This window comes from Microtus pennsylvanicus, chromosome 10 (genome assembly GCF_037038515.1).
Source record: "Microtus pennsylvanicus isolate mMicPen1 chromosome 10, mMicPen1.hap1, whole genome shotgun sequence".
NCBI classification, from domain to species: Eukaryota; Metazoa; Chordata; class Mammalia; order Rodentia; family Cricetidae; genus Microtus; species Microtus pennsylvanicus.
Window position 1 is genome coordinate 111476266 of NC_134588.1, and position 20851 is coordinate 111497116.

Sequence of the window (20851 nt, forward strand, 5' to 3'; positions counted from 1 at the left end):
TGGAGCTGAAAGGAGAGAGAAGAGGAGAAAGGCCTGACAGCCTCACAACCATAGTTCACAGCCTGACTTCTCACCACACCGTTCCTGAACACGGCTCTGGCTTCAAGGGAATCACAGGGATTTTATTCTGGGTCATATGAGTTCCTATGGTCCAGGAACGCAGATTCAGGTCATTCCAAGCTACGGTTACTGTAGAAGTGGGTCCATGGCACAAACTAGACCTATAGATCAGAGTATTTACAGAACACTTCCGTGAGAACAGCAGTCGGGCTACTTACAGCAAAGAGGGCCGATCTCAGCCGCAGGATCCAGATGCTGTCTGATGACACTCAGCTTTTGGGCGGGTGGAAGCTCACTGTCTGCTAAGATTAGACATTCAGTAAGCTTTCCCCGATAGTCAAAGGATGTTGACATGACACACAGATAGATGGGGATGACTGATCGTCCCCCACCACCGTTGTGTCTCAGAATCCTCTCTCTCCACAGTCACGAAGTTCTAACCATCTTTAGATTCTTCAACACGAATCTGGGATTCCTAGGAAATTCCCCTCATGCCATGGAAGCCTCAAGTAATGTCTGGCAGGCCCATCTTTGCCGGCTAAGTCCTCTGTCGTCATGGTGTGGACTTAGAAAGATGTTGTCGTGGGTAGTGGGTAGAATTGCCTCCCCACACTCAGGACTAGGGGGTATCTTTGTTCTAGAACAGTGGTTCCCAACCTTCCCAATGTTTTGACCCTTTAATACAGCCATGCATGTTGGTGGTGACCCCCAAACATAAAATGATTTTCATTGCTACTTCATAACTGTAATTTTGCTACTGTTACGAATCGTAATGTAAATATCTGGCATGCAGGATATCTGATATGTGACCCCGCCCCACAAACTGAGAACCGTCTTTTTTTAGAGGCTCTGACCTCTTTGGGTGAGAAGTAGAGGAGATCAATGTCTAGAAAAATCTATTTAGTCTTTGCTGTGTGTAGCGGCCACGTGACCTCTGTAATGCCTTGACTGAGTGGCACAGACCAGTATGGAATCAGAGGCCTGGTACACGAATCCCTCCTCATCCCCATGGCATTCCTGACCAGTGGACCGGGGATACCCGCCGTGTGAAACTTGGTATACCTGCCTCAGAGGTCTTGGAAGGGTGAGCCACGGGCACGCCTGTAGTGCTCAGGAGAGAGACTGCCGTGTAATGTAATTTTGGGGTGTGTGGTGAACCTGGGCTCTATAATCAGCCTTGGGAAATCATCTTTTTCAATTTAGCTGTCTGAGCTAAACAGGAGGGGAGGTGAAGCTGAAAACGGCTGAGCTCTGGGACCTATCCCACCAGCACCTGCAGACTGGCCTAGACCTTTTTCTGGTTGTAGGGAGGTTACCCCTGGGAGCTGAGGAACCCCCTGCTGAGGAAGGACTGCGGAGTGGCTTCTTCGCCTTCCACAGTTCTGTCTCTTCTAGGACCCGGGTTTCCCAGCATGCCTCTGGTCAGTGTCTTCTTGCCCTCTTGATTCTCATGTCATGCTGGATGTCCATGGTTCTGTGGTTTTGGGACAACAAGCTCCATCCAGGGAGTTCCAGTCCAAGTTAGGACAGGGTCAACTTGTTATCACACCCACCCTGTGCCTTCCTAAGGAGGAAGCTGACATGGAGACCTGTATTTTTTCTTTCTTCTTTTGTTTTTTTTTTCATTTTTTTTTGTAGAAATTGCTTTTCTTTTTTTAAACTGTTTTTATTGTGCTATACATTTTCTCTACCCCCTGCCTTCCTCCCCCTCCCCTTCTGCCCTCTCCCATTTTGTTTATTCCCTCACATTCCCAATTTATTCAGGAGATCTTGTCTTTTTCTTCCTCCTATTTAGATCCATGTATGTCTCTCTTGGGGTCCTCTTTGTTGTCTAGGTTCTCTGGGGTTGTGGACTGTAGGCTGGTTTTTTTCTTTGCTTTATGTCTGGAAGCCACTTATGAGTGAGTACATGTGATATTTGTCTTTGGTCTAGGTCACCTCACTCAATATGTTTTTTTCTAGATCCATTCATTTGCCGCAAATTTCAGAAACTGCTTTTCTTAATGACAGCAGGACTTTTTGTTTTACTTTGTCCCTGGTTTCCTCCTTTGGGCCCTGGCTAGTGTCCTTGACCCTGGATGTTGCTTTAAAGGACACAGACAGCTCCCTGGATTGCCCTGAAGGGAGCTGCATCATGGCTAGGCAGAACTTGCTTTCCTGTCCTCCCCTTCTGCTCTTTAGAGCCTTCCCATACAAACTCCTTCCTTCTCTACTGATGCAGGCCCCATAGGCTCCTGTGTATCCCTCTGCCCCACTTAAGCTGTCTGGAAGGGGCTGTCTTTCTGCCAGATTTCTGAGATTCTAGAAGGCTCCAGGAGAAAGCCCAGCCTCTCCAGCTGGAGAGCAAACAGGAGCCAAACTGGCTGAAGGCCTGGCAGGCTGGACTGATAAGAATGCTTCTTGTGAAGCTCAGGGAGCATGGTGGCTAAATGACCAGAGGGAGAGAGGCAGCAGCCACCGAGAGCAGCCTTGGCTATGGAGAAAGGGAGACATAGGACCTGTGAGGAGAGCCCGCTCACACACACACACACACACACACACACACACACACACACACACACACCAAATAGAGAAAGAAGCAGGCCCAGCGGGAGAGCACACAGCAAATCTTCAGCTGGGCTTCTATTTAGCTGTTCTATTTCAGGTCCGTCATCCTGCTGGCGAGTTGACAGCAGAACTACTTAAAATACCTGTCTGAAGCTGGGGCTTAGCTCCCTTTGAGCGCGAAGCCAACCCCTCCTCAGCTGTGTTCCCAGGCATGTAGCACGAAGCACGTAGTGCCTGAGGCCACGAGGCCATCCTATCTGCATCAGTGCCTGTGCATGTGGAAGTCAATGGAGATGGCTTGGGGGCCCCATGCTGTCTGTGGATCGGAGCAGTGAGCCCACATGGACACTGAACATCTTTAGCTTGTTTTGTTTCATAATCCTATCTATTTTCCTACATTTAAAAGTAACATTCAATATATAAAAGTTTAAACATATAAAAAATAACTAACAGGGAAAAGCCACCTAAATATTCTGTTATAAAGATATTGGGTTGAGCTATATGTAGCTACCATGCTTATAAGTCAAAATAGGTGAATATCAGCAATTTCATGTTTTTCCTACTATTTTGGCATATTTCCTTCCTTTCCTTAAAAATATACTTGATGCCGGGCAGTGGTGGCGCACGCCTTTAATCCCAGCACTCGGGAGGCAGAGGCAGGCAGATCTCTGTGAGTTCGAGACCAGCCTGGTCTACAAGAGCTAGTTCCAGGACAGGCTCCAAAACCACAGAGAAACCCTGTCTCGAAAAACCATATATATATATATTTGATATTAAATTGTATATTCAAGCTTCAGCCTAATTCCCCCCATAAATTATGCTATTACATTATACTGTAAGCCCTTCCCCATGCAATTAGAAAGTTTCTCTAAACTCTTTTTAATGATTACATAATATTCTGTCATTTGGGAGTACCAAGACCATTTCCACCAGCTCTGGCTCCTTGTCCAATGTCCTAAGCTAAGAAAGAAAGAGCCTGTGTTCGATGCTGCCCTAGCCAGGCAAGAGCTGGGCTCAGTTCCCAGCAGAGTCTGGGGTAGGGAGCTCTGGTGATAGCATCTGCCAGAAGGCAGCCGGTCTTGCCTCTCCTCTGGACATGTGCCGAGTGCAGACAGAATGAGGCTGGGCAGAACATGGGGAAGGGCACAGTTCCTTGCCAAGCACCAAAATAGGGTCTGGAGAGGCATCCTGCGCTAGCCTTCTCTTGCCCAGAAAAGATGATGACTGATGCCTAGGCATTTTGGCTGGTGGCACATCTCCGGTCTCCATGGCAGCTGAGCCAAGTGAACTGGAGATGTTGGATCCTTTTTACAGTGCTCTCTGTGCTGTGGGCTCCCTGAAGGTCAGTTTCTGGGGCAGCACGGGTCCTGCGTGGTGCTCTCTGGATGAGACAGAGACGATAAACTTGAGTATGCTCCAAGTGAGGTGTGTCACTCAGCAGCTTCCTTGGGGGAAAACAGAGAAATACTAGGGCTGCTAGTGTTGGGCTCACTGTACACCTATGGATGACGTTGAACCTCTGGCCTTCCTGCCTCCGCCTCCTCAGGCCTGGGGTTACAAGCATGGATCTGCATACCCAGTTTCATACCATACTAGGGCGAGATTCCAGAGCTTTGTATATACTAGTCAGGTGTTCTATCACCCAGATCACATCCCCAACCCCTTAAATACGTTCTGATATTGAATTATCTAATACAGTTCTTGGTACCCGGCCACAACGCCATCACTTAATTTTATTTTTTCTCAGCAGGTAAGTCTCTTTATGTTGCCCAGTCTGACACCAAACTTGAGTTTGAGCTACGCTCTTGCCCCAGCCTCCCGAGGTGCTGGCAGCATGGGTACACTGTTTAATGTTACCACTTGGTTCCTTCCATCCTCCCTATGCCTCTCAAGCATGCTGAGTCCAGGAGAGAAATAGCTGTCGATCATGTGGTTGAGAAGCGTTGACGCAGGTTGAGCGTTGCCATTCGTTGCTCATTCAATTCATTTATGCAGCAAGAGCATAGCTAGAGCCAGCGGTGTCCAGGCACTCTCTCTACACGGGGAGGCTGCAGGGAAGGAAGGCAAGCCTTTGTCCTCATGGGGAATGCACTGTAGAAGTAGAAGGTTGACAGTTGACGGAGACCAGTGGTAAGGATATGGCGTGACAAGCGGAGATGCTGTGGTAAGAGAAATCCAGCCGGGGAGGGTGGGTGTGGCCAGGATGGAGATGGTGATGGTGAGTGATGGTACAGCCTAGTTGGGGTTCAGCTGCTAGAGCTTCTTAAGGCATTTTTGGTTGTGATAAGGTGATAAGGAAGGGTGACCATGCTGTTTCTTCTCTGACTAGGGTTAGGAACTGGGAAGCGGGGAGGATAACAAAGACCCTGCAGCAGGACACTCAGCTCCCCTTTTCTGGGTCAGTTGTATGTGCACAGAGGGAACACAGTGTTGGGAAAGGAGTGTCCACAGCCCACGAGCAGGGCCAGCATGGTCACAGGGCCTCTAAACCTGAGCAGGGTCCCCATGCCTATGACACTGGCTCAGGTAGCATATGGCCTTCCCTGCACACAGCCAAGAGTGAGCAGCTACAAAGCTGTGGATGAGAAGCAGTTGATGGAAGCAGAGGCCTGGGGGTGTGTGGAGAGCTGGCAGGGACCAGTGATTTCACCCAAGCCTTGCTTCCGCTTGTGAGTGAACCTTTAGCCATCTAGGCTGTGCAGGATTTGGGGCTGTGGTTACTCAGAGACAGCGATGTTTGTATGTGGAACCCGAGGAAGCGGGGCAGGGCCTCGCCGTGCACACACGCTGATTGGCACAGGCTCCGAGATAAACCACTTCTGGGATCACCTTCATTTCTCCGTTGTCTCTGCTCTGACCTGGAGCCCAGCCATGCCGCTCTGTCGTTAAGTCCCTTGTCCCACTTAGAAAGGTACAGGACACGGAAGATGTGGGCGTTGTTTGCTAGGCTTGTTTGATGGTTAGTGTTATCGCCTTGATGGTCTTCAGAATAAGTCCTTCGTTTTGGGACTGCCCCTGGGGGATTACCATGAGCCTGTCACCTGTGGGTGTGGCTGGGACCCTGGGCTATAGAAATGTGCTGAGTAGCAGCATGCATTCATCCTGTGTTGCTCTTTGACTGTGGATGTGACACGACCAGCTCAAGCTCTTGCACCTTTGACTTTCCTGGTATGGTGGACCGTTTCCCTCTATTGACTGAGGGCTCACTGAGATTGGGAAGATGGTGTGCTGGGGAGGACTACCTTAATTTCACTCTGTTTAGTCTCTGTGAGTGGGTGTCTGCAAGGACTTGGACACTGGGGACAGGTCTTGGTGACAGACAGGTTGAAACCCTCGGCAGCAGCAGAGGCAGCAGTGATGGTCGGAGGAAATCTGACAAGGGCAGAGTGTAGGTTGCTTTTGTCAGAGATTTTATTATGGCGACAGAAAACTAAGAGAGCTAGCTTCTCTCCTGTGGACAGGATATCTTGGAACTGGGAGATGGTAACCAAATATGGGCTTCCTTAGGGAGAACTCTAGCCTGTAGAGCCCAGTACTAGGCCTGGCACATATGACATGCTCAACAAATACACGTGGGTGATTCTAACTTAACCCTCATTTAATTTATTGAAGAAAAATCCCGGGTCTGGGAAATGGATTAATGGAGCTAGCAGTGTTCCCTAACACAGTAGGTGCTAAGTCAACGTGGGTTTCTCCTCCTTTCTTCTCCCTGCCCATTTCACACCTCTGCAATTTCTCTTTAAGGGAACGACATGAGCCAATATTATTTTCCACTTTTGTGTGTTCCTTCTCCAACCTCAACATAGATATACATTGCTGTAGGAATTAAACTAAGAGATGACCAGTAGCTCCGGGTTAAGAAATTTATCTTTCTTAGCGTGTTGGTGACATTGGCTGGTCCCTTGAGGGTAGGATTCCAGATGAAGGCATGGGCTGGTATTCCAGGATCTAGGAGAGAGCCCCATGAGGCTCCCCGCAGGGACCCACTCTGAGATCTCTCTTCTCCCTCCCCCACAGTGGCAGATGAAATGCTGTAAGTGCGACTCCAGGCTCCCTCACAATTACAACAGTCACCGAGTGGAGAATGTCGCATCGTCTTCAGGCCCCACACGCTGGTGGCAGTCCCAGAATGGTGAGGACCTGCCACCTCCTTGCAGGAGCCCACGATTATAGAGGCTCTGCAGGCTGGGGCATGTGGAGTCGAAGGTGTGGGGGGCGGGCAGGCCGAACCTGCCAGCTTTGTTTAGGGGTACGTTGGATGCTATAGGCTGAGGGGGCGGTGTGATGGGGGAGGACCACACCTGTTTCATCTTGCCTTGTCTCTGTGGGTGGGTGCACGTAGGACTTGGGTCTTGGGAACAAATCTGCTTGTGACAGACAGGCTGGGACCCTCTGAGTATCAGAGGTCACCTCTGAATAGATAACACAAGCAGGAGCATACCAGTCGCCTCCTTTCCCAGAAGTGACTGAGAGTCAAGGCTGGAGGTGTTCTGACCGCCCAGCGCTGGTGTTAGCGAGGTTTTCTTTGGGAGTATACAGGGAAGCATCTTGTCTAACATGTATGCTTCTTGTCCTTCGAGATGTGAACCCTGTCTCTCTGCAGCTGGACCTAGACAAGAGAATGCAGCTTCATGACATTATGATGGATTTTAAGGTTTGTTCTTGGGGACCTCGGGGATGGGAGAGGGATTTGGGCTGAGAGGAGAGCAGTGTTTTGTCTCCCCAAGCTGGGATGATGGCACCATACGCCAGAGGTCCTCTTTCAGAATAGGGACACGGTCTATGACTTTACATCACGGTGACAACAGACAGCTGGCCTCCAGGAGAAGAGGGGTCCTTTCCAAACCCTATCCTTGTCATTCTGCAGCTGTAGGCCCTGGTCCTCTCTGCAGACAACATCTTTAACCTGTCTGATAAGACCCTACTCTGGCACGCACCCCTTCTACTGGACTTGGCTACTTTTTAATGATTTTAGTATGAAATGGCCCAGAAATAGCTCATGTGCTGATGGCTTGGTCCCCAGTGGGTGGCTCTGGTCTTCAAGAGGTAATTGGATTATGAGACCTATGATGTAATCCCTGAATCAACCCATTGATGGGCTGATGATCTGAGGTATGATTTCAAAGTGATGGAAACTTTCAGCTGGAGCCTGGTTGGAATAAGTAGGGCACTGGGGGCATACCCTTTGGGGCATACTTTTTGTCTGTTTTCTCCCTCTCCTCTCTCCTTGTGTTTACATCATTAGCAATCTATTCTATTCCACCCCACGGTGTGTAGCTATAATTCCAGCACCAGGGAAAGAGGACAGTGGCAGATGGATCCCTGGAGCTAATTGGCCAGCAAGTCTAGTTGAGTCAGTGAGCTCCAGATTCAACACTACTGCCTGTCTCAAAAAGCAAGGCGAAGAACTGTTGAGGAAGACATTGACCTCCTATGTGCACACGCCTCCACATGTGTGCACATATAACATGTGCATAAAGACACAAAAATAAGTAGAATATACGAGGACCATAGGTCTCTGTGTTAGTCAGACTTTGTGACTGGGACAAAAGCCTCCAAGAACCAGTTTGAGGAGAAAGGATTTTATTTTGGCTGGAGGTGTCAGAGGTTTCAACTCACAGTAGCTTATAGATGGAAGTTTCTGTCCCACCTGGTTCTGGAGCCGTTCAGTCCCAAAAGAACACGCAGAGGCTTATATGAATTATAAACTGGTTGGCCTATTGTTCTAAATACTAACTACCTCTTACAAATGAAATTAACTAATAATTTGTACCCATGTTTAACCACGTGGCTTGGTACCATTTTTCAGTGAGGCATTCTCATCTTGCTTCCTCTCCTTCCAGCTGACAACTGCGTGTCTGCCTTTCCTCTTCCCAGAATTCTCCTAGTCTGGTTGCCCTACCTATACTTCCTGCTTGGCTACTGGCCAACCAGGGTTTTATTAAACCAACACGAGTGACAAATCTCTATAGTGTACAAGAGCACTGTCCCGCAGCAGTGGCTGCTTTCTTGACTGAGATGAGGCTGGACAACATGGCAGGGAGCCTGGAGAGGAGTGGAGCGGACCACTAACGATGGAAGGAGAAACTGGGTTGGGATCTGAGCCTCAGGCCCCCAGCTTACACAGCAAGCTCAGCTGTGTCCTCTCCCCAGTACCCGGTGCGATCTACTTAACAATTTTGAAGATGAGATCAGTTTAACTAGTGGTCAAGAATTGTCTGCCCACAGGAAGGACTTGCCGCGGCACAGCTCGCTTGGTGAAAAGCCCGTCCTGTCAACACTATGGCCTCTCACATCTCCGCTCCTGTCTTAGACGCAAAGGTTCCATTCATTTTGACAGGTCACTGTGTCCCTCCACCCAGAAGATTTAACTGCATTCTTTCCATGGAAATAGTCAAGCATGGAAAGATAAAGTTTGACTAATAAGATGAGAGGAACAGGAAACCTGCGAGTGTTTTAAGAGTCGAGAGGCGTGTGGGGCGAAACACAACAGGACTCGGTTTCTTATCTGACTGAGAAAGTTGGCTCTGAGAGCCCTGCCCTACAAAAGGTCGAAGTATTTTGAGAAATGCCAGCAGTGTTTGAACAGATGCCCAGTCCCTCAAGGAGACAGTCCTGAAAGGCAGTGTTAACGCAGACACTGCTAAATGCTTTCTGCTGTCTTCTGTGCGTGTGTCGATTCAGCCACGCACATACCAAATACTGGTGGTGTGGTATAACTGGCATCTGTTGATGCGGACAGAAAGGTGTGTAAAATGAAGTCACAATGAAGCTGCTCTCACTAAATGCACCAGAGAAGACTGAGTGAGTGGCAGTGGTGTCCGTATTGATGAGCCTAGGAGGGGCATCTAGCTTGGCTAGCCCTGGTTATGGTGTCAGAGACTCTACCATATAACCATGTGAAGGGCAATGTTCACTCCAGGGAAAGACTCTTTCAAAGCTTCAAAGTTAAAGTGAGGAGTGAGGAACAAGGAAGCCCATAGTAGGCAGGGGGACAAGAGAATCCAGAGGGGTCTAGAGGGTGAATTTCTGCTGTTGAGAGAAGGCTGTAAGTCACCACCCGCCCAACAGTGTGTACTCGGTGCCCACTGTGCACTAGGTGCTGGGAAGAACTGGTCACCAAGCAGGCAAGGAAGAGAGGGTGGTTCAGGGCACTGTTTCTCAACCTAGTCTATGTCTGCGCTCCCCCTTCCCTAGGGACATACGACAATTTCTGGGGACATTGTGGTTGTCACAATTGTGGGTATGGCAATGACATCAGGTAGGCTGAGGTCGGGGATGCTGGTCAGTATCCTGCAAATTCACAGGGCAACCTGATGGTTCCTTTGTCCAACTCCAAATAGGGACTCTGTTGAAGCTGAGAAATCCTGCCTAGAAAGCAGGGAACTGGCTGGTTGATAATTAGAACGGTGCTGCTATTTCTAAGGGAAGCCAGATGGTAGACTAGGAGACAGCGCCATGGGCTGGGCAGGAGAATGCAAGTTAGGTAGGTATAAAAAAAACTCCATGAAAAGTAACACTTAGACTTCCAACAAAAGACAAGAAGGAACCCACAGGGGAGAAATGTTCCAGGAAGGAGACAGGGAGGAGGACTGAGGAAGGATGGGCTCCTGAGACGGTGGTGGGTGAGGGCCAAGCAAGGAACATTGAGCCTTTGCACACAAGGTCAGGTTAGATTTTAAGAAGTGCAGGCAGGTTGGTTAGCCTCTGTCACTCTGACAGACACCCCGAGATGGAAGAACTTGACAGTAGAAAGGTGATGTTTGGCTCACGGGTTCAGAGGTTTCAGTTCATGCTTACTTGGTCTTGTAGCTTTGGGGTGTATGGAGAAGCCAAGCATCATAGCAGGGGGTGTGGCAGAGCACAGCTTCTAATTTCATGGTGGTTGGGGAGGGAGTTGGGTGCTGATTACTGTCTTGGAGCGTAGGACTTGTCCCTGTCTTCTCCACAGTCCTTGCCATTCTTGGTCCCTCTCTCCCTCCTCTCTGTAGGAGACCCTGTCTGCAGCTGTGTCTCCCACAGGTCATCAACCCTATTCCACCTCCCTACTCCATGTTTCCCCAGAGCCCCATGCCAGCTGGCATGCTGATCGAGCGCTCTTCTGACTTTGGCAAGACCTGGAGGGTGTACCAGTACCTAGCTACAGACTGTGCCAGCACCTTTCCCCAGGTCCACCGGGGCCAGCCCAAGAACTGGCAGGACGTTCGGTGCCAGCCCCTGCCCCAGAAGCCTAATGGGCATCTAGCTGGGGGAAAGGTAGGTCTAGGGAACCTGAACCAGCAGGGGAGGGAGAAAGTCCATGTCTCCTAGTTAAGAAATGAGAACACGCCAGATCAGATCATTTTTTCTGGGACCTTCCAGAAACATCTAGAGACTTCTATTGCATCATCTGCCCTGACTTTCTCCAATTTCCTCCTATTGGACTCATGACTGCATCCCTCTGGGGACTTTTTTGTAAGGACTTCTGGATGGCTACTTTACACATAAACAAGCAAAGAATACATGTAATTTGACTTTCATAGGATTTACCACAAAAATTCATTTTTTGGTTGATCTGTCATGCCAGACCTAGTCCATGGTGGGAGATTCCAGAATAACTCAGATCTCTGAAGTTATCTGCAATGAAAATGACAACCTGCCTCTAGAAACACCTGGATTTTTTTTCTCAGAATCTTTCCTGTGTGGTCATACTCTTCTCCAAAGTATTCCCCACTCCTCCACATGGAGGAAGCCTTAGCTCCCCTTCACTTGGAGAAGCAGCTCCCGGCCCAGGCAGGCCGAGTGCTGCCCCCATGTGGCCACGGATCTCCTTGCGTCCACTATTTGATTAAATCTCTACTGAGCCTGGGTGTCCACTTGTTCTTAGCCCTGAGCAGAACCCAGAGCTTCTTCCTTTTTTGTAAGGCATCAGGATGGAAACTTGGTGGGATATGTCGGGATGTCACACATAGTGAGAGGTTTGTAGAATAAACAAAAGCCTACTTAGAACCGATGGTGGTCAGGGTGGCCAGCTCTGAGCGTTCACTTAATCCACATCTGTACCAATCTTACCATCTTGCATGCATGAAAATGCCAGACAAAACCCATCCTCGTGTATAGTATAATATATATGATATATATATATCATACATATTATATAATATTATATATAAAACAATAGGGCTGGTGAGATGGTCTAGCAATTAAACTGCTTGCCATGCAAGCCTAATGACATGATCCCCAGAACCCATGGAAAGGTAGAAGGAGAAAACCAGTGCCACAAAGCTATTCTCTGAACTCCAACCCACATTCCATGGAACCTTGTGTGATCCTCCCACGATAATCATACATTAATACTAAAGAAAAAAATGAAAGCTAATAATAAAGAGTTAGATCATCAAAGTCCTTCTTTGTAATAGATGACATAGCAGGTAGACCTGTATTTTCCAACACACCTGCACACACACACACACACACACACACACACACACACACACACACACACCTGTGGGTGCTCCTTTAGGATCCAGCAGTCATCTATCCCAGCACAGGTGGCAACCTCATGGCCATGGTCTGTCTCAGACTGGTGAGAAGGGGATGTAAGGAGAATGAGGACAGAAGGGATGGAAGGCATCTGACCTTGGTGCACACTTCTGTCCTCTGTCATTCTGACCTCCCTTCTCTCTGAGCAGGTCCAGCTTAACCTAATGGATTTGGCTTCAGGTATCCCTGCATCCCAAAGCAGAAAGATTCAAGGTTGGTTTAACTCTTCTTCCTCTCCCCCACGGGGATGTTAGTGGGGGCATGGAGCAGCTTGGGACCCAGCTCATGGAAATTTCCAGCTCCTTCCGAAGTCTTCAGTGTGTTTGGGACATAGTGCTTGCTCACTCATCCTCCAGGAATATATGTAGCATGCTGTGTGGGAAGGCTGAAGGCCAGGATGTCTGTGCTTTAGTGGGAAGGTAGAAAAGAGAGAGAGACTCCATTGACTTTTAACTTACTGCCTTTGCTTCCCCACTCCATCCTTGCTGGCGCCACTCTCAGAATTAGGGGACATCACAAACCTAAGAGTCAACTTCACCAAGCTGGCCCCTGTGCCGCAGAGGGGCTCCTATCCACCCAGCGCCTACTTCGCAGTGTCAAAACTACGTCTACAGGGGAGTTGCTTCTGTCACGGACATGCCGACCGCTGTGCCCCCAATCGTGGAGGCCCTACAGGTTCCACCACTGCTGTGCAGGTGATGTCTGGGGTGGAAATGGCAGAGTGGGAGGAGTGGGACCAGACCAGAGCAGACCCTCCCACAAAGCAGGGCAGCTGCTCAGCTTTTGTGGACATTGCTGGTGACCTGGCTCAATGGTAGAGCACTTTTCTAGCGAGTGAAAGGGAGATAGGTTGGGGGCAGAGGCTGGGTGAGGTGGAGCATGCCTAGTAAGCCCGGCACACGTAGAAGGTAGAAGCTGAAGGAATAGGAGTTCAAGGTCATTTGCAGCTACATCATTGAGTTTGAGGCTAGCTGGGCTGTGCACCATCCTATTTTTAAAAAAATCCACAAAGAAGCAAACAATAAAGACAGAACAAAACAAAACGACATAGGTATTAGTAAGTCACTGTTTCAGAAACCCAAATTGTATACTTCAGGTCTGCATTCTACCTGCAGATGGTCTCAGCTTTGGCTGCACGTAGACCTGTGGGTACAGGGGAAACCGAGGCAACGCCTCTCAACCTGGATATCACAGCATTATTATAACATGGAAGTCGCTGTGTACCTATGAAAATATTATCATGAATTATAAGACCTGAGAGTCGGAATAAGCTGTCTGAACCTCTGCGCTCAGAACTTCTGATTTCATGACTGATGATTGAAGCTCCAAGCTGCTGGAATGTCCTGTGGGGTTGAGAGCCACTGGCCTTGAGGTTTAGTCATCTGGTAGTAAGGTGTGGGGCCAGGTAAGAGGTCAGTGCTTAGAATGAAAACAAAGTCCACCCTGGACACCAGCCAGTATGGGTGCAGTAGGGATAGGTAGAGAAAATCCAGCTTAGCAAGCTCTTGGGGTTCACTGTGAGTCCGAGCAGGGGGACTGTGGGAAGAGGAGAGAGAGGCTGCACCATTTCATTGGCCTTTCCCAGGGTGTTAGCTTCTCGGCCAACCTAAGGGTGTGTGGTGCTCAGCCTGGTGACAGAAAGGTAGGGGGAGTCACAGCAGGCAATGGAGGAGGGAGGTTATGGAGAGAGCTGCTCAGTCTCCGCTCTGCCCACTTCTGGGGCAACTCCTGCTGGAGGCTGCGAGAAGCCCAGAGGGAATAGGAGCACTTAGGGCATAGGAGCTAGGTCAGGGGAACCTGAGGCCTAGTGGGAGGAATGCAGGGATGCGTGGAGGAGCTCACGGGATGGCTCCAATGCCTCAGCCTTGCCCTTAGGGTCAAGGTTCAGGTGGAACTTGACCAGGGCTCTGGTGTTTGTAAACACCTGCCCAGGTGACTATGTGTGTAACCAGCCATGGCGTTTTATGAGTTAAAGGGAGCTGGGCAGGCCTGAGAAAGGGGAATAAACCTTTTACCCCACTTGGCTGGTGAATGTAGAAATTAATTACGGCAGGCAGAAAAACATCAGAACTGGCCAATGGGAAATGCTAGCTTGTACGGGGAGTGGCTAGAGGGTCTGCTGTGGCAGAAAGGGAAGGGCAACTCAGAGTGAACAGGTCCCTGAATGCCAGGCTGTGGTGGTGGGGCTTAGCTGGGGAAGCAATTAACATACAATCCTGGTTCTATTTTTATATCTTAATGAGTCTAGTAACAACTCACCATGCAGTGTCTCACCAGCCAAACAGCTTAGTCATGGATTGCCAGAGTGAAGCTGCCGAGAGCCCGCCAGACTCTACAGTCCCACAGCTCATTAGCACAATGTCCACTACCTGCCACCATATCCTGGCCCGTACATCACAGGTGCCAAACCTGTGGAACCCTTGCTAGTCTGCACGACACACGCATGCTCACAGGCATGCACTACTCACATGCTCACGCTGCCCTCCCGCGGGCATACAGCATGAGTACTCACATAAAGACCCGGGCCCCCACAGTGTTACAAGAACTGAGAGAAGGCTGAAGCATTTGTGTGTGGTGTCCGGGAAGGACGTGTGTCCAGGCAGGGTCTTGAGGGGCAGGCAGGTTGGTTTGCAGGGAGTGGGCCTTCCTGGATAAATCCTTGCTGGTAATCATCGACTCGTCCCCCAGGTCCAGGATGTCTGTGTCTGCCAGCACAACACCGCTGGTCCCAACTGTGAGCGTTGTGCTCCTTTCTACAACAACCGGCCGTGGAGACCTGCAGAGGGCCAGGATGCCCATGAGTGCCAAAGTAGGAGCCTGGGATGGGTCCTGACGATAGCAGCGGGGATGGGAACCGACTTATCTGTTTCTCACCTGCAATATGCGGCATCTGGTTTTGTTGCTTATAACTGCAGCCCTGCCTTCAGATCCCTGGTTTGCAGTAGATCTGGGAATCCCCTCACTACCTCCATCCGTTTCTGTTAGCCCTGAAAGAGCCAGGCATTGGTCCCTGCTGAAACCATGTGCTCCCAGAGCCCCTGTGGCCCCTGCAGGCTCCTTGCTCTGTGCCAGACATCTCTGGCTTCCAGTGACCACATCCCTACACCCAATGTTCCTTGGATACAGGACCTTCATCTGTGCGGATCCCAAAGTGTCAGGGACCCGTCTATGACTGTGCTGGGGACCAGAGTGCTTGTTCATTCAGCTCTTCCCCAGTCTCCTTTGACATTGGATCCCGCTTCCCCACTCTGCATGTCACAGAGCCGATAGTGCTACGTGGGCACCTGCCACGGTGGTCTGCTTTTGCCCCACGGAGTCAACCTCGGATCTCCCCGTCTAGGGTGTGACTGTAACGGGCACTCAGAGACCTGCCACTTCGACCCAGCCGTGTTTGCTGCCAGCCAGGGGACACACGGAGGTGTGTGTGACAACTGCCGGGACCACACTGAGGGCAAGAACTGTGAGCGCTGTCAGCTACACTATTTCTTGAACAGAAGACCTGGCGCTCCCATTCAAGAGACCTGCATCCGTGAGTAGTGGCTTCGGGGACAGGCTGCCGTCCACTTGTCCTCCCCAGTTTGTCCTTGGGGACACGGAGGACATGGAGAAGCAAGGAAGCCTTGGTCCTAAGGAAGGGCTTGGGGGGTTGTTTTAACTGGGCTCTACTGAGTAAGTTAGTTTTCCTGTCTGTGCTCTGGACCAATCAAGCAATGAGCTTGCTGGTCAGTACACAGTTTTTTCCAGAGGCACACAGAGAAGAAAGCAGGAAGTCCAGCTCCTGCCTTTGGAGCACGCACACACACTGTGAAACTGAGGGGTGCAAGCATGGTGTCTGTGATGCTGCTGGGATGTCATGGGAAGAACTTTTGTTTTTCTGTTTCTCAAGTGTGAGAACTCCCCCCTCCTCCATGAAGACATTATATCGTTCTCCAGTCTTGAAAATTCCTCCCTCCTCCATCAAGAAATTATACCTTATTTTTCTTAGTTTTGGTTTTTCCAGACAGGATTTCTTAGTGTAGCCTTGGCTGTCCTAGAACTTGTTCTGTAGACCAGGCTGTCCTTGAAACTCACAAGGATCTGCCTACCTCTGCCTCCTGAGTACAGGGATTAAAGGAGTGTGCCACCACTGCCTAGCTATGAGATTTTATCCTCTGGCCTCCACACAGTGACTGGCATATCACTATGATTGAGTGTTTGTTGACTTAATAAATGAGTGGAATGGCTTAACACGTCCACCAGGCCACCAGATTAACCTAGGACAGTGGTTCTCAACCTTCATAATGCTGTGACCCTTTAATACAGTTCCTCATGCTGTGGTGACCCCCGACCACAAAATTATCTTTGTTGCTACTTCATAACTGTGATTTTGCTACTGTTATGAATCATAATGTAAAATATCCGATACACAGGCTATCTGATATGTGATCCCCGTGAAAGAGTCATTAGACTCTTTCAACCCACAGAGGTTGTGACCCGTAGGTTGAGAACCACTGACCTAAGAGAAGAGAACAGGATAGAACAAGCGCTTGAGACCAACTTGATCAGGAAAAACCTTCAGGACAAAGGATCCTTGAGTTCTGAGAGGAGTGAAGGAGTCGGGAGTAGGCAGCTGCTTGCTGACATTCGTGTCTGGAGAGTAGGGCAGACGTGAGTCTGACCCTGCTTTCCTGCTCCCAGTTCAGTCTCTGGAATGTTGACCTCTTCAAGCACTGGTTCCCTCATCTGTATGGCAACTCCTGCCTGCTGAGGTTGTCATGAGGACTGGGCATTACAGCCTCTGAAGGTGCCTGCTTGGCGTTTGTAACATTGTAGCCCTCAAGAAGCGATAACCACAGAAGCAAGAGTGTGGTGCTTAACCTGAGTCAGCACCGCCCTGCCTGCTCCGTGCTTATCCTTTATGACTCAGAAGCATTTCTTTTCCTCGTGTGACAGATGGGGAACCAGGCACAAAGGGTTCCAAGCTTGACTGGGGTCGTGGGGCTGGAAGCCCGCGGTAGAATGGGGGTTTGGAGTGGATCCTCCTGGCACCTTCTCTGAGCTCTGACATTGTTTCTGCTTCTCAGCCTGCGAGTGTGATCCAGATGGGGCGGTGCCAGGAGCTCCTTGTGACCCACTGACCGGCCAGTGTGTGTGCAAAGAGCATGTGCAAGGAGAACGTTGTGACCTCTGCAAGCCTGGCTTCACAGGACTCACCTTTGCCAACCCCCAGGGCTGCCACCGTGAGTAGAGGGCCGGGGAGGCTTTGGTTAGGCATGAGGCAGGCTGTACAGGTCCTTGGAGTGTCCTCAGAGGAAGGCCCACTCCGGGCACTGTGTGCTGCACCACCGTCCTCCAGCAAGTGGCAGCACAGGCCTGGCTTGGAAGGTGGGTTTGAGTCAGTTCCTGCCAGGGTGGGCGGGCCAAACTGCCAGGTGTCTGGGAAGGCACAGCGGCCTTATGAGTCAGCCAAGCTATGCACAAGGACAGGCCCTGTGACTTCGGGCTGATCTCATACCAGAGCTCAACGTCTGGGGGATGCACCAGCCCTGCACAGTTTAGCCCTGGATTCTATCTACAGAGTGAGAGTCTGGGACACCGTCCCCAGAAGCAGGGCCAGACAGAGCCTGGTAGGAAGGGTCCCTGAGGGTATGTTCTCAAGTAAGTCACAGGACAGGTGCTTTTCCAGGGCTGGGCCCCTCTGGTGCATGTTTTCTGGGGCCAGCCTCTCTGTGGGAACCTGTCTATGCTCATCAGCCCTCCCTCCCACAGGCTGTGACTGCAGCATCCTAGGTGCCCGGCGAGATATGCCTTGCGAGGAGGAAAGTGGGCGCTGCTTGTGTCTGCCCAATGTGGTAGGCCCCAAATGTGACCAGTGTGCCCCTTCCTTCTGGAAGCTAGCCAGTGGAAGGGGCTGCGAACCCTGTAACTGTGACCCGCGCAATTCTCTCAGCCAACAGTGCAACCAGGTATGAGTAACATTGGCCCATGGGCTCTTTATTCACAGAGGGGTCCTGCCTACGAATGTCTCCATCTCTCCTGCACTGCTCTCTGGCCTTCTTACAGTCCGGCAAGGCTACATCTGTCCCCTTTCCCCTTGGGGGAGGCCACCAGATGTCCCTCCCTCTGTGGTTCTCAGCCTTGGGCCAGGCTTGTCCCCCGTGCCGTCTGCAGCTCAGTGCTGGGACTTGACTTTAGGTTGTCTTTCATTAGGAGCCCTAGTTTGGGGGACACCCAGATCTGCAGAGCAAGGATCTTGGGCACAGTACCTAGTAGGAAGGCCAGGAAGCAACTGGAAGGGTCTGCCATGGCATTTTTTTTTCAGTTTACAGGGCAGTGTCCTTGTCGGGAAGGGTTTGGTGGCCTGACATGCAACTCCGCAGCTATCCGTCAATGTTCTGACCGGACCCACGGAGACGTAGCTACGGGGTGCCGAGGTGCGTGCTTATTGCATGGTCAGGTAGCAGGCAGGTAGAGGGGCAGGAAAAGGGGTGCTTGGTGAAGGGCACTGATATGATTGGACCTTCTGTACCGATGACCAGGGCAACTCTGTTGAGCATCTTCCCTTGAAGACTGTCTGGCCTCCCAGTGCCTGGATCAGGTTAACTAAGGTGGTCCTCACACTCCAGGATGGAGGGCAAGGGTCCTTGCTCCCACTCCCTGAGAGCCTTGGCCAGCAGCAGTGGAGAATATAGATCATGAGGAGGACTGGAGTGATATGGTATTCCCCTCTGTGTGCTGTGATTACCATTAATGAATAAAGAAACTGCTTTGGACCTATAGCAGGGCAGAACTTAGCTAGGTGGGGAAAACTAAATTGAATGCTGAGAGGAAGAAGGCAGAATCAGAGAGAAGTCATGGAGCCGCTGCCAGAGACAGAAATGCTAGAACCTGACCTGTAGGCCACAAGCCTCATGGTAAAATATAAAATAATGGAAATGGGTTAAATTAAGATGTAAAAGTTAACCAATAAGAAGTTAGAGCTAATAGGCCAAGCAGTGATTTAATTAATACAGTTTCTGTGTGATCATTTCCATGGCTGAGCAAGCGGGAACCAGCAAGTGGCCTCCCACTACACTGGAGTGTTTTCCTGGAGGACTTATATGTCAGTCATGGCGTGGGACTAGAGTCTAAGGACCAGCATTGGTCTCAGCTCCGCCTTGAAGGGGCTGAGCAAGGTGCCCCCCTTTCACACTCTTCCTCTTAAGGAGGAGATACGGTGTTCTGAGACCTTGCATGCCTTGGTTGCCTCCTAAACAGAAGCAGGAAGTCAGAGTGCGAATGCACAGTGGTGTGCTGGTCCAATGAATTCACACGCATGTGGATGCGTGACCGAGAACATGCCTGGCCTGCCGTGGGTGCTGATGACAAGCTTTCCGTCAGTCACTGTCACGGCTTCATCCTCACCAGGCTCCTTCCTCTCCCTGACCCCAGCCTCTAATTGTCAATTCTCCTGCCCTAGCCTGTGACTGCGACTTCAGAGGAACCGAGGGTCCTGGCTGTGACAAATCCTCAGGCCGCTGCCTCTGCCGTCCTGGCATAACTGGGCCCCGTTGTGACCAGTGCAAGAGAGGCTACTGCGACCGCTACCCAGTATGTGTGGCCTGCCACCCCTGCTTCCAGAACTATGACGTGGACCTCCAGGAGCAGGCTCGGCGCCTCAGTGGTCTCCGTAATGCTACTGAAGGCCTGTGGACAGGGACAGGTCGGGAAGACCAAGGCCTGGCCTCTCGGTTGCTAGATGCCAAGAGCAAGATCGAGCAGATCAGACAGATCCTGGGGGGCACCTCTGTCACAGAGCAGGACATGGCTCAGGTGGCAAATGCCATCTTGTCTATCAGGTAGGTCCTTTTCTCCGACAAGCTGCTGGAGGGATCATGCCAGTGGATTTGGGTGAGGGCTACACTGGGCCATTCTGGTCCACAGGGCATTTTTATGCATCCCTTCTCTTAGCTGCCAGGGCAGGTCTGTGGATGTGGAGCGTGATGTTGATTCCATTCTACAGATGTGGAGACAGGCAAAGACGTGATGAGCTGTACAGACACAGATCCAGAGCCCGAGTCCAGCGTTCTTCCTGAGCCTGGACTGTCAGTGGGATCGTCAGCCCTGGCTTAGTCACCTTGGCAGAGGGCACCCAAGAGGCAGGGCCACTAAAAATACCTCTGAATTTGCCTTTAGAATGAAAGCAGTCCCACCCACACCCCCTCCTACCAGCAGAGGCGCCTTCTTTGGGAACTGAAGTTCTGAAGTTTCTATAATTAGCTTGTATTCCCTGAGCATTGGTGGAGAGATAGTGCCAAGCCCAAAAAGAATAAAAGGCTCTGTTACCCATGGGGAGGTGTTACGACATCCTTGGCAGTGTGGGGGTTGGGGAACCAATGGATGAGCTACAGCTTGTCGGAACTTGCTCATTTTATTCATTCCACGTTTGAGTGTGGATATGTGCTCACGAGTGTGCATCTGCACGCGTGTACAGAGGCCAGAGCAGAATATTGGGTTCTCCTGCTGTCACCGTATGACTGACTGACTGCCTTGAGACGGGGTCTCCCACTGACTCAGAAGTTCCCTGCTTTATTGAGGTCTAGCTTTTAATGTGTGTACTGGATATTTGAACTCAGGTCTTTATTCTTGTAGAACAGACATTCTTATTCACTGGACCATCTCTCGTCAGTCCTTCCAAATAGGCTTTTGAGTGCCCAATAGGATCCAAGTATTGCACAAGGGTTATTAAAATATCAAGACATGG

The 20851-nt window shown here is 50.4% G+C and overlaps 1 protein-coding gene across 3 annotated transcripts in view; it reads left to right on the forward strand.

The window, feature by feature from the left end:
- The window catches only part of Lamb3 (laminin subunit beta 3), a 42757-nt gene that overhangs the window by 11621 nt on the left and 10285 nt on the right, over nucleotides 1-20851 (forward strand). For all 3 annotated transcript variants that reach the window (XM_075989520.1, XM_075989521.1, XM_075989522.1), the window contains exons 4-14: nucleotides 6625-6739; nucleotides 7188-7261; nucleotides 10672-10863; nucleotides 12279-12342; nucleotides 12631-12824; nucleotides 14818-14938; nucleotides 15470-15658; nucleotides 17193-17348; nucleotides 17878-18074; nucleotides 18431-18542; nucleotides 19568-19946. In XM_075989520.1, the coding sequence (XP_075845635.1) occupies nucleotides 6625-6739; nucleotides 7188-7261; nucleotides 10672-10863; nucleotides 12279-12342; nucleotides 12631-12824; nucleotides 14818-14938; nucleotides 15470-15658; nucleotides 17193-17348; nucleotides 17878-18074; nucleotides 18431-18542; nucleotides 19568-19946 (1793 nt within the window). The remainder of the gene's footprint in view (nucleotides 1-6624; nucleotides 6740-7187; nucleotides 7262-10671; nucleotides 10864-12278; nucleotides 12343-12630; nucleotides 12825-14817; nucleotides 14939-15469; nucleotides 15659-17192; nucleotides 17349-17877; nucleotides 18075-18430; nucleotides 18543-19567; nucleotides 19947-20851) is intronic.